Raw genomic sequence first — 13039 nt, forward strand, 5'->3', positions numbered from 1 at the left:
ACACCAGTGGAAGAGATGGGCCAGCTGGACTTCTAGAGCGTGGACAAGCCCCTCATAGGCTTTCACACCTGGAAGCACATCCACGGCCCTCAAGTGACTCACTCCCTACAGTGACCCTGAGCTGGCCAAGGACATCCACTGCACAGCTGATGTGGCTGAGACCCAGGAAGGCCAGCACCGTCCATCCATTCTGCCAATACTGACCTAGCTTGCACCACCAGTTACTAGGGGTTTGGGCCTCGCAGAACCTGTGGGATAGTGGAGGAAACTCACAAGTGATAAATAATTATGCAGTAGCAAGGAGAAGGCAATGGCACCGCACTCCAATACTCTTGCCTGGAAAATCCCATGGGCGGAGGAGCCTGGTGGGCTGCAGTCCATGGGGTCACGAAGAGTCGTACACGACTGAGCAACTTCACTTTCACTTTTCACTTTCATGCATTGGAGAAGGCAATGGCAACCCACTCCAGTGTTCTTGCCTGGAAAATCCCAGGGACCGGGGAGCCTGGTGGGCTGCCGACTATGGGGTCGTACAGAGTCGGACACGACTGAAGTGACTTAGCAGCAGCAATAACAAAAATAACAGGCGCATTTTCTGAGCCCCTCCTGTGACCCAGACACACTGCTTTGCATGCCTTGCTTCCCACCTAACACAAGGGCAATGTGAATACACGAAGCTCAGAGCAGTTTGGAGGTGTGCCCAGGGTCATGCGAGCTCATGTGTGGGTAGCTAGGATTCAGGCATGATCCATCTGATTCTAAAGTCTATGTTCTAATTGTCTGAGGTGGCAGGGGGATGTGGAGGGTCAGATCACAGAGGCCCCCCTGTGCAGATCCAGAGCAGAAGCAGAATCCTGCAGGTTAGAGGGGTGCTGGGCACCCAGGCCTTTAGGCGGGAAGGAGACTTGGTGTCAGGGGACAGGCCCAGGCATGTGGAAAGACAGCCTTCACCTGGGATTTGCAGCTTCTGATGGAGAAGGAGCCCCAGGACACGCTGTGCACCCCGACTCGCCAGCAGACCATTCGCATCATCTCCAGTCTCTGGTAGGCTCCCCGGCCCCACGCAGTGCCTTGCTCATCATCCACCATCAGCCTCACAGCTCAGGCTTGGCGCCCCTCAGGACAGCGAGGTGGGAGACATCAGGCTTCAAGGCCCTCCTGGGCAGGGCCAGGGACCTGAGCCAGCGCAGGCCACCATGGGAGGCGGCTGGCTGTCTTACAGAGGCCCCCGCCCTCCCTGACTTGTCCCCACAGTAAGCTGAGGCCACAGCTGGACCTGGAGAAGAAATCTCGGCTTCTGTCCATCAGCCTCCGCAGCGTGATGTCCCTGCCGCTGCTGGAGGTCCTGGAGAAACACACCTGCCTCTTTCTGGAGCCGCCCAACATACAGGTTCAAGGCTGGCACCTGCACCCCTTCCGGAGGGGGGCCCCCGGGGAAGAATGTCCAGTCCCACGTACTGCTCTAGGGTTGGGAGGGGGCCGCTGAGGCACCCGCCTCGCACCGTAGGCCAGGGCTGGGGGTGTTTCTTTTAACTGTTCTGAGCCCACCTGTAAAAAGGGGATGATGATCCAAGAGCTAGTGCCACTTAGCACTGAGGCTGAAAGGAAACCCTGGATGTCCCACGTGTGGGGCAAAGCAGCGCTCTGTACATAGAATGGGTGGCCTCCCTGCCTCTTGCCGGCACTGAGAGCGTGCAGCTCAGTGTCACCCACGCCGCTACTGCAGCTGGTCTGGTCCTGCCCGCGCTAGTGGCTGCAAGAAGGAGCTCTGATGTGCGCTCCACGGCCCTGGCCGGCCGCCCACCCTCTCAAGTTCTGTGCAAGGGAAGCCGCACTGCGGGGAGATGCCGGCCATTGCGGGCAGCCGCCACCGGGGGGCGCGTGCAGCCTCAAGCGGCCGCGCCCCGCCAGGCGCCCCGCCCACTGCAAAGGGCAGGCAGCCGGTGCTGAGCACCCGCCGGGCGCCAGGCCCACCCCCATCTGCGTTAGCTCAGCTTCCCAGCAGCGACCCGTCCAGAGAGCGGAGGGAACCAGCTCGGAGAAGTGGAGGTGTCGGGAGGGAGAGGCAGGGCTGATCTCCGCCCCATGCCCCCGGACCAGGCTCTTCAGGCCACCTCCCCAGGCTGAGTCCAGGATGGAGCCGGCAGACAGGCAGCTTGGGTGTGGGTGACAGTGAGGGGCCCCCTAGACCCAGGGCGACACTACTGCAGTGGCTCTCCAGAAGGGGGATGTCTGCCTAGACTCCAACCCTGTGGGAGTCCAGGGTGCCCGGGTTACCACGTGATGACCCCATGGCCAGACCCTCAGCGAGTGCAGCCAGGAGCCAGGCGCGGGGCTGGGGCTTCCTGTTCCTTCTCACCCTGTGTCCACGTCCACCCTGACAGGGGTCTGGCTCCAGCCCAGTTCTCAGGTGACAAAGGTAGGCTCATCGAGCTGAAGTGGCCCCCAGAGAGATGACGGCCAGAGCCACAGGGCTCTCCTCCAGTGGATACTCTCTGTGGCCCTTCCCTCCCTGGGCAAGCCTGACTCGCCAAGCGGCCAAGATTGAGGGTCTCCTGTGTTTGCAGGACCAGTGCAAAATGAAAATGAGGGGCCTTTGTTTAAACCTTTTTTGAGAATTTCAAGATGGCAATGGCAGAGCATTCAAGTAGACACGAGAGCCTTCCGGGCCAGGTCTTGAGCGGATTACACACTCGTGAATCTTCTCGGCCACTGAGAATCCTGTGCCCTGGGGCAGGCCCCAGACCACCCATGCTCCACGGCTGCCCAGTGCGGGTCCTAGGGGGCCCTTCCTGGGCATGATGTGAGCTCGCTGGTGTGCAGTCCATCCTGGGGAGCATGCAGGGAGCGGGCCCCGAGAGGCTGACACACACAGGCCCCCAGGAGGCCTCAACCGTCCCTCTGGCCCTGGGGCTCAGCTGCCCCCTGACCTGCTCCATGCCCCACACAGACCCTCTACAAGGAGACCGCGGGGGCACTGGAGCAGATGCTGCAGACCTTTATCATGCAGAACCCCACAGCTGAGGAGCTGCACTTCCTGCTGTCGGTGAGGGCGCAGGGTAGTGCGGGGAGGGGATGGCGGTGGGGGGGGGGGGGCAGAGGACGCAGGGCCTGAGCCAGGCTTGGGACTGGTCTAGACGAGGGCTGTCCGTCTCTAGAGATCACCGTGGTTTAGGACAAGTGGGGCGGGCAGGTGCAGTGAGCACAGCCTGGTGGCAAGTGGGCCAGGTAGGCCACAGCAAAGCGAGTTGGTGAGGGAAGAGGCCGTGGCCCTGCCCTGGAGGGACCTGCCCTCCTTCCCACTGAGAGAACTGCCCCTGCAGCAGGTTCCCTGCTTTGAGGGCGTCTCCCAAGCCTACCACCCCCACTCCGTCACTGCCCTCCAGAGTCCTTCCCTGATAGGAGGGAGAGAAGCCAACAGAGTCAGGGGAGGCCCAGACAGGGGAGGCTGCCTCTGCTGGGAGGGTGGGGGTCAGGGCCAGCAGGCCTCTGCAGAGGAGGGGCAGAGAGGGCCCTGGGGCAGAGGGCACACAGGAGCAAAGCTGAGCAACCCCAGCGAGCACACTGGGCCGGAATGGAGGGAGGTTCTGCATGGCTGGAGCCTGGGGTGGGCGCAGAGGTGGGGGCAGTGGGTCAGAGTGAGGTTAGGTCAGCAGGGGCCAGGCCATCTCAGGCTCGGGGCCCAGTGGAGCTGAGGGGACTGCTGCAGGGACTGCTGACCTGGGGTGCACAGATGGACGTCAGGGTGGGGTGTGTGAGCCCGGCCAGGAGAAAACGTCACAGGACACAACCGAGTCACAGAGTCTCCCAGCTCTTCATCCTCACGCAGCGTCAGATCGTCCAATCCGTAACAAAGAGGCTCAAATGAGGCTTAAGAAGTGTTCAACCTGTCTCAGTATGCGTTTGTATTTCTTTGTAACTCTGTGCCTTTATGGTGTGCACAGAAAAGCATTGTTCTGGAAAGATATACATTGCAGAGAAACGGGTTAAGAACCTGGCGCCTCAAAAGACTTTCAGCAGGAGGGGCGTGTCAGCTACAAGAGAAAGAATTAACACCTCCTCTTGCTTGGTGGTTCAGACGGTAAATTGTCTGTCTACAATGCGAGAGACCTGGGTTCGATCCCTGGGTTGGGAAGATTCCCTGGAGAAGGAAATAGCAACCCACTCCAGTACTCTTGCCTTGAAAATCCCATGGACGGAGGAGCTTGGTGCAGGCTACTGTCCATGGGGTCGCAAAGAGTCGGGTACGACTGAGCAACTTCACTTTCACTTTCACTTGGGTAGCAACGCTGGCCTGGAGCAGAGGGATTAGCCGAGGCAGTGAAAAGAGAGGAGGAAGGCTGGATAGGGCGAGTGGCGGACCGCGCTTGGGGCTGGAACTGGGAGGGACCTGAGATGAGGGTGTGGCCTGGCCTTGAGTGGGTGTGGCTTAGGGTGCGGTCTGGGCTGGGGGCGGGGCCTGTAGGGAGCTGGGGTCCCAAGCGGCCGCTCCCCTCCCTTCCCCCACCACCTGCAGCACCTGTACGTCTGGCTGGAGTCGGAGAAGGCCCACGAGCGGCAGCGGGCTGTCCACAGCTGCATGGCCCTCCTCAAATTCCTGAGCCACAACTTCTACCTGGACGTGAGTACCATCTCTCCGGCCCGAGGCCCACACCCGCCAAGCCGCCCTTCTCCCCAAGCTGCCAAGGCGCATGGGGTCCCTGCCCCCAGGACAGGCAGGATCCCCGAGTCCCCTGTGGCCTGGCCAGGCACTCCTCCTCCTCACACACAAGGAAACAGCCGGAGTTGGGGGGCCCCAGCTGAAGGCTGAACCCAGGCTCCCTGACGCCTGACTCAGGACACTGGGCTTTTGCCAACGCAGCTTGAAGCCTCAGGCAGGTTATCCACCCTGAGCCTGTCTCTCAGGGCAGTGGGAGGAAAGGAGTCCTCCTCGGAGGGACACAGTGGGCGTCAGATGGGAGACTGTGAGAGTGCCGCCCTGCCCCAGACTAGGGCAGGCAGCTCTGCTCGGAGCAGCCACTGTCCCTCTGCCCTCGTCCATCACCATCCCCATCGTTTCACGGATCACAGCTTAACCGCCATCTGTCACTAATGCCCTTGGGTTGAGTGAACATCAGCACGCATTCAGGAAGTGAGTGGTTCTGCATTTATCAGCCAAAATCAGCATCGATTCCTCAGGGAGACTCACAGGGAGATGAAATTACTTCCTCGGCCTGGTGCCTGACGGGCGTGCCTTTCTAATGAAGGTGGACAGGCAGGCGGGCGGCTGGGAAACGGCCACATTCTGCCAAAGGCAAGCTTCCAGTGTTCCAGGCAAGCTCCAGCACTCCTTTGGTGAGGAGGACCCCTCTGCAGGGGTTCAAAGGGTCTTCCATTTACTCAAAATCAACTTCTGCAACGTAAGACTGATCTGGGAGAGGCAAGTCAGGCACTTGCCTAGGGCACACTTGTGGAGGCACCAAAACACTCTGCAAGAGAGATAAATATTTTAATGGGATGTTTTAAACAAATCAGCAAACGTTGGCCCTTGGGCTGGCCACCTGTTGTGAATAAAGCTTTATTAGAACCAGGGCTGGGATTAGGGTGAGGTGAGTGAGGCAAGGTCATGGATGTGCAAGCTCAGATCCTGTCTTTATTTAAAATTTTGGAACGTTTTCATGACAGATTTTTTAGCATTCACTTTGATTTTGATAAATATTGCATTAAGATAGTTTTCTGTTGTGTCCTGAGCTTTTTTGGCATCCCCTAACATTTTGGCTGGGGAGTTTCCCCAGTGGCTCAGTGGTAAAGAATCTGCCTGCCAATGCAGGAGACACAGGTTCGATCCCTGGGTCAGGAAGACCCCCTGGAGAAGGAAATGGCAACTCACTTCTGTATTCTTGCCTGGGAAATCCCAGGGACAGAAGAGCCTGGCGGGCTCCAGTCCATGGGGTCGCAAAAGAGTAGGACACAACTGAGCAACTAAACAGAAACATTTTGTCCAGACCTGAATCCCGGTCCTGCATAGAGTTTGAAGGGATCCTTTCCGACGCCAGCCGTGCTGGGGTGAGTGCGTGGCTGCTAGGATCTGCATAAGTGGTTCTCTGCACTCTCACTACAGCCCAAAGAGGACTTCAAACGGATTGGGCAGCTGGTGGGCATGCTGGGGATTCTGTGCCAGGACCCGGACAAGACTACCCAGTGCTCCAGCCTGGAAGGGCTGGGCCATCTCTACAAGCTCCTCTTGCACCAGAGAAGTGAGCCTCTGAGGGTCCCCACGGAGGACCTGCTCCCACCACAGCCACAGCCTCAGCCCAACCCATGCCAGCACTCCTGAACCCAACTCCCCCCAGACCTCCCCCAGACCCAGACTCTAACCTCAGCCGTCAGCACAGTCATGGCTTTGTCCCGACCTGCAGACCCACTGACTCCCCACCCTAAACTTGGACCCAGGCATGACCCTGACTTCAGATGACCCCACTGCACCCACTGCAGGTCCCGCCCTAGACCACAAGCCTGCCTTTGCCCACCCTCACCCCTGCCCCATCCCATCCCTGACCAGGAGGAGAAGCTTCACAGGAGCAAGCACCAGCCCCCCAGGAGCCTCCCCAGGCCAGCAAGGAAGGAGCCCTGCTCTGGAGCAGCGGGGACCAGGAGGCTGCTCCCCCCAGCCCCTGGGAGGTGGCACTCTTGAAGGACCACATCTCGCACCCCGGCAGCTCCCAAGTCATCAAGGTCAAAGCCTTTAGAATCCTGGGCAGATCTGGGTGGGGGGATGTGGCCATGCTCTGCTCCGACCCCTACCACTAACCCTCTCCCGGGGCTCCCCCTGGGGCCAGGGTGTGAATATTAAAACCGAGGCCAGGATCTCACCTGCATCTCTGGTGATTAACTAGAGCTTTGGAGGACCATGTCTCCTGGGAACGAGGAGTTGGGGGAGGAGGGGCTGGAGATAGATGCTGGAGTCAGCAGCGCAGGCTTGAGTCCCAGCTCTGTCTCTCACGGCTGTGCAATCTTGAACAAGCTCCTTCTGTCTGAGCCTCAGTCTTCCTCGTGAAATGGGCAGAGTGATGCCAATGAAGTTCCAGCCGCCAGGAATTCCTAATAGACGGCGCTGGCTGGCTAGCTCCCAAGGTGGGCGTCCTCTGAGGCACTGAACAGTGTCCTTCTCGGTGACCCTCTGCAGATACAGCCTCGATTTCCTCACTTGCCTGAGGTTTCTCCCCACCCTCTGAGAGCCAAACCTCCTCCTTTGAAGGCATAGCATGTCTCCCCTCTTCGGCTGTCATCTGACCTCCTACAGGCCCTCCTTAGTCAGTGGCTTGGGGTGTCCAGCAGCTCCCTGGCTCCCTTTCGTCATCTCAGTGAGATCCCGAGTCTCTGGGACCATCCATATCTGTGTGAACTGTGCCTTTTCTGAAGATGAGCGAGGCTGGGACCCCGGGTGTGGGCTGGATGCTGGCATTGACTGGACTGGCCGAGTTTCCTAGAGCCGCATGTTTGGAGTGATCAGTTCATGATGTCTCCTCTATGGTGGCCCCTCTTGCTGTTGAACCTATGACTAATGAAGACCCCTGTATGGGGTGTGCCTGTCAGTCTCCCCATTAGACCTCCAGGCCAGAAGTGGAGTCCCACCTGGGCGCAGCACAGGCTCTGGTGGTAGAACCAGGCTTCAGTAAACACCCATTCAGTGGAGCCAGGTTGAACCGAATGATGAAGGGGCAGTACCTGGCTAGTAGGTGCCCAGTGGGTTTTGAATCCAGCCCTGTCTGAGTCCAGAACTGTGCTCTCTGCAGCTGTAGTGGCTGTCAGCCCACTGAGGCCAATCCGGAAAAGTTTAGCAGGGAAAAACTTAAAGCCCTGGAGCCAGTGCATCAGTTGTCCAGGGCCAGGATGGGGAAACCAGGCAGGGCTTCTGTTTACACCTGAGGACCTGGACTAGGGGAAGAGACAGGGCTGGAGGGAGGGTTCCCAAGGGCCAGCTCAGAGGCGCCCAGGAGTTAAGGGGTCCTGGAGCACTGGGGTTCTCAAGTGGACAGAGTGACTAGGAACATAGGGTTCAGGACCTGGGAAGAGCAGTCTGCCCCACTCTGCATGGCCCCCAGCACACAGGGACGGGGCACTCAGCTCAGCTTCTGAACAGGAAGCAGTGATGGACAGAGCACAGAAAGGGGAGAGGATGGGAGGGTCTGCTGACCAAGGGATGATGGTTCTGAGAAGGTTTGGGCTGGAGAACAGACCTGGGTTCTTGTCCCAAGTCTGTCCTGAATTCCCCATGTGGTCTTGTAAACACTATAACTTCATCACTACCATGAGCCATCTCCACCTTCACCACCACCTCCAACAGCATTCCTGTCACCACCATCCCTACCAACACCACCATCACTAACAGCACCACCACCACTACCATCACCATCACCACCATCATCACCACCACTAACAACACCACCACCACCAGCACTACCATCACCATCACCACTACCATCACCACCACCACCACTAACAGCACCACCATCACTACCATCACCATCACCACCATCATCACCACCACCACTAACAACACCACCACCACCACCACCACCATCATCATCACCACCACCACTACCATCACCATCACCACCATCATCACCACCACCACTAACACCACCACCACCACCACTACCATCACCATCACCACCATCATCACCACCACCACTAACAACACCACCACCACCACCACTAACACCACCACCATCACTACCATCACCATCACTAACAGCAGCACCATCCCCATCCCCATCACCACCACCACCACCATCACTACCACCACCACCACCACCACCGTGACTAACACCACCACCATAACCACAGAACCACCATCACTACCACCATCACTACCATCACCATCACTGCCACCATCACTAACAGCAGCACCATCCCCATCCCCATCCCCACCACCACCACCATCACTACCATCACCATCACTACCATCACCATCACTAACAGCAGCACCATCCCCATCACCATCACCACCACCACCACCACCATGACTAACACCACCACCATAACCACAGAACCACCGTCACTGCCACCTCCAGCTCACATTTTTTCATGCCCTGGGCTAAAATAAAATATTCACAAGTACTTAGCAAACCTGAGATTGTAGTATTCTGGGATTCTGAGAGTCTAACCATCATTCCAGATTGAATTTCTTCAAAAACATTCTAATACTAGAACTTTAACCAAAATTTACCATTTTAGCAAACAATTTTAAATGCAATCTTAAAACAAATGGTCTAACCAGATTTATGTAGTACTCTAATATTCTAACACAAAAAGTTACTTTTAGCTACAAGTATACCTGTATGCCAGTCAAGAAGCAACAGTTAGAACCGGACATGGAACAATGGACTGGTTCCAAATTGGGAAAGGAGTACGTCAAGGCTGTATATTGTCTTCTCTTATTTAACTTATATGCAGAGTACATCTTGTGAAATGTCCGACTGGATGAAGCATAAGCTGGAATCAAGATTGCAGGGATAAATATCAATAATGATATGCAGATGACACCTCCCTTATGGCAGAAAGTGAAGAGGAACTAAAGAGCCTCTTGATGAAAGTGAAAGAGGAGAGTGAAAAAGCTGGCTTAAAGCTCAACATTCAGAAAACTAAGATCATGGCATCCAGTCCCATCACTTCATGGCAAATAGATGGGGAAACAATGGAAATAGTGACAGACTTCCTTTTCTTGGGCTCCAAAGTCACTGCAGATGGTGACTGCAGCCATGAAATTAAAAGATGCTTGCTCCTTGGAAGAAAAGCTATGACAAACCTAGACAGCATATTGTGAAGCAGAGACATTACTTTACCGACAAAGGTCCGTCTAGTCCAAGCTATGGCTTTTCCAGTAGTCACGTATGCATGTGAGAGTTGGACCATAAAGAAAGCTGAAAGTGAAAGTGAAGTCGCTCAGTTGTGTCCAACTCTTTGCCACCCCTGTAGCCTACCACGCTCCTCCGTCCATGGGATTTTCCAGGCAAGAGTACTGGAGTGGGTTGCCATTTCCTTCTCCAGAGGCTCTTCCTGACCCAGGGATCGGACCTGGGTCTCCTGCATTGTAGGCAGACACTTTACCGTCTGAGCCACCAGGGAAGTCCCTAAAGAAAGCTGAGGGCTGAACAATTAATGCTTTTGAACTGTGGTGTTGGAGAAGACTTTGAGAGTCCCTTGAACAGCAAGATCAAACCAATCAATCCTAAAGGAAATCAGTCCTGAATATTCATTGGAAGGACTGATGTTGAAGCTCCAAGACTTTGGCCACGTGATGCAAAGAACTGACTCACTAGAAAAGACCCTGATGCTGGGAAAGATTGAGGGCAGGAGGAGAAGGGGACAACAGAGAATGAGATGTTTGGATGGCATCACCAACTTGATGGACATGAATTTGAGCAAGCTCTGGGAGTTGGTGATGGACAGGGAAGCCTGGCGTGCTGCAGTCCATGGAGTCACAAAGAGTCAGACATGACTGAGAGACTGAGCTGAACTGAACAAATATGCCATTAAAATTATCCTCACCTCCTAATCAATAACTGGTAAACTAACATTCTCACAAACACTACCAAAATTTTAGAACAGTAAGATTCTGTTAATAATAAATATTCTAACATTCATATATTTTTATATCTAATGTACATGCAAACATCCTAACAGACTGTCAGACATCTCAACAAATACTCTGACATGCCCAGGAACATTTTATCATCTGACCATCTTCGTGTTCCGTCAGCCTTCCCAAGTATGACTTCACCACCAGCATTCCGTCTTCCTTTGGTTACCAGTTGCTCAGAGTCAGAGCTGTCCCCGTGGGAAACTTTCTAGAACGATGAAGTGTCTGTATCTGCACTGTACATGTGGCCACTGTCCCTGTGTGACGATTGAGCTCTTGAAATGTAGCAGTGCAGGGAGTGCCCTGGAGGCCCAGAGGTTAGAGCGCAGTGCTTTCTCTGCTGGGCCCCAGGCTCAGTCCCTGGTCAGGGAACTAAGATTCCTCAAGCCGAGCGAGTACAGCCAAAGTAAAAAAAAAAAAGTGGCTGGTGCAGCTGACGAACTGAATTTTAAATTTTGCTTCATTTCCTTTTATGGGCTCACCACGTAGCTTGAGCTACGTACGATTAGTTCCCAATCCTACACCCTAGGCGGTGAACGTGCAGAGTCCTAACCACTGGATCACCAGGGATTCCTTGAATTTTTCGTAATTAAATTTAAACAGCTGGGTATGGCTGGTGGCTACCATATTGAGCAGCACTGCTCTAAGTCTTTCCAGAAGGTTCCACCTGGGCAGTCTCCCTCTTGGAGACTGTGGTCTGAGGCTGTGGAGCAGGGATCCCACCCCCTGACCTTGCATTCCCTGAGAGTACCCTCATCCCTCCAGAGCGGCTCAGGGTCTGGGGTAGGAGGTGACACCCACCCCACTGGACGCCCCCTCCCAGGAGAATGTGGGCAGCAAGCAGAGTCGGGCTCCCTGGCAAGCCCTGCTAGGGCATGGGAGCCCTGGGTTCTGGACCCAGCCTGGCCCTGCCTAGCCCTCCCGGGCGCCGTGAATGAGGGCAGCTCACCTGCCTTCCCAGGCCTGGGGCTTGGTGAAGGTGACCCTGAAGGTCCTTCGAAGATCTGAAGTTGAGTTGCTCTTGATTAAAGCTCTGTGAGGAGGGGAGTAGGGAGTGGCCGCCTGGGCGGAGGCTAACAGATGAGGTGATGACTGGGCAGAGGAAGAGAAAGGTCAAGGCTGGCCAGGTCAGGCGTGCCCCAGAACAGCCCTGAGGCCTAGTGAAGAAGAGCACCATGTCCCCGCCCCTCTGCTGGTCATCACACCCTCTCTTCCTGCCCCTGGGCTGTGGCTGGCTCCGAGAGACGTGCAGGAGAGCACACTGCAAGATGGGTGCTCTTGCTGGGGCCCCAGAGGCATGGGGCTCAGGCATCTGGCAGTGCTTGGAGACTTGGGGAGCCTGGAGCATTGGGATGGGGTATGAGTGCAGCCAAGCAGGCGGGCGCCCAGCACCAGGGACCATGGTGACGGTGCCTCCCTCCCACCGCTACAGGAGGTCATGAAGCATCTCACGATGGCAGAGCTGACCGACCTCATCTGGACGGCCATCGATGGCCTGGGCTCCGCCAGCCCTTTCCGCGTGCAGGCGGCCGCTGACATGCTGCTCACTGCCATCCAGGAGCACGGGGCCAAGCTGGAGACTGTGAGGGTAGTGGGGCCCCCAGAGGGTCCACCATGATGGGGCAGAGGGCAGGGGGGCAGACCCAGCATCAGCACCCAGGGGCTAGAGCCGCGGGTCCCAGGCGGCATCCCCAAGCTTGGGCCTGAGGGGGAGACCCAGGCCCCACCCTCTGATGGGTGAGTGAATGCAGGACAGAAGGGCCCACACAGGTGTCCAGGGCCCTGGGGGGTGTTTGCAGGGTCTGGGGCAGACATGGGCTGATGGAACAGGGATAGGATGGGAGTTGGGGGGAGGAAGGCCCAGCCCAGACCCTCCAGGAGCTCTGGATCTGACTCCAGACTGATGAGGAGGAGCAACGCAGGGCCCTGGGGGCACTCCCAGATAGAAGATGACTGATGTCTCAGGGGGGTGCTCTCGGAGCCTGGCATGAATGGATGAGTAATGAAACCCAAAAGTGGAAGGGGAGGGGCCTGCCAGACATCAGAGCAGCAGGTACCAAAGTGATGACCAGGACACGACGTCATCTGAACATAAGGCAGACGCCCTATGTCCCCCCAGCCCCAAGACGGGCTAGAGGCTCTAGCCCCTGGGTGTGTCTGAACCTTCAGCAATTGGGCAATGTTTGGACAGACTTGGATGACCCCAAATGCTGCACAGATGGTGCTTGTCCCCCAGCCCTGGGGTCCCCTTCTGACTCGTGTCCAGGGCAGAGAAGAGCCTCCCCCGTCAGACCTCCCTCTTAGAGCCCCCAGGGCAGGGCTGTGTGTCCCCCTCAGGAGAGCACTCTACCTGAAGGGGCTCCATGCCCATCAGGGCAGCTCCTCCCTCCCCGTTCAGGCTCCCCGGGGTGGGGT

The 13039-nt window shown here is 56.6% G+C and overlaps 1 protein-coding gene across 5 annotated transcripts in view; it reads left to right on the forward strand.

The window, feature by feature from the left end:
* The window catches only part of LOC133260282 (maestro heat-like repeat family member 5), a 60837-nt gene that overhangs the window by 22738 nt on the left and 25060 nt on the right, over positions 1-13039 (forward strand). For 4 of the 5 annotated variants that reach the window (XM_061438464.1, XM_061438465.1, XM_061438467.1 and 1 more), the window contains 7 exons: positions 965-1044; positions 1255-1390; positions 2951-3046; positions 4517-4621; positions 6101-6236; positions 6542-6714; positions 12057-12212. In XM_061438464.1, coding sequence (XP_061294448.1) covers positions 965-1044; positions 1255-1390; positions 2951-3046; positions 4517-4621; positions 6101-6236; positions 6542-6714; positions 12057-12212 — 882 coding nt within the window. The remainder of the gene's footprint in view (positions 1-964; positions 1045-1254; positions 1391-2950; positions 3047-4516; positions 4622-6100; positions 6237-6541; positions 6715-12056; positions 12213-13039) is intronic. The other variant, XM_061438466.1, reaches the window with a different exon arrangement.

Source organism: Bos javanicus, chromosome 14 (genome assembly GCF_032452875.1).
Source record: "Bos javanicus breed banteng chromosome 14, ARS-OSU_banteng_1.0, whole genome shotgun sequence".
NCBI classification, from domain to species: Eukaryota; Metazoa; Chordata; class Mammalia; order Artiodactyla; family Bovidae; genus Bos; species Bos javanicus.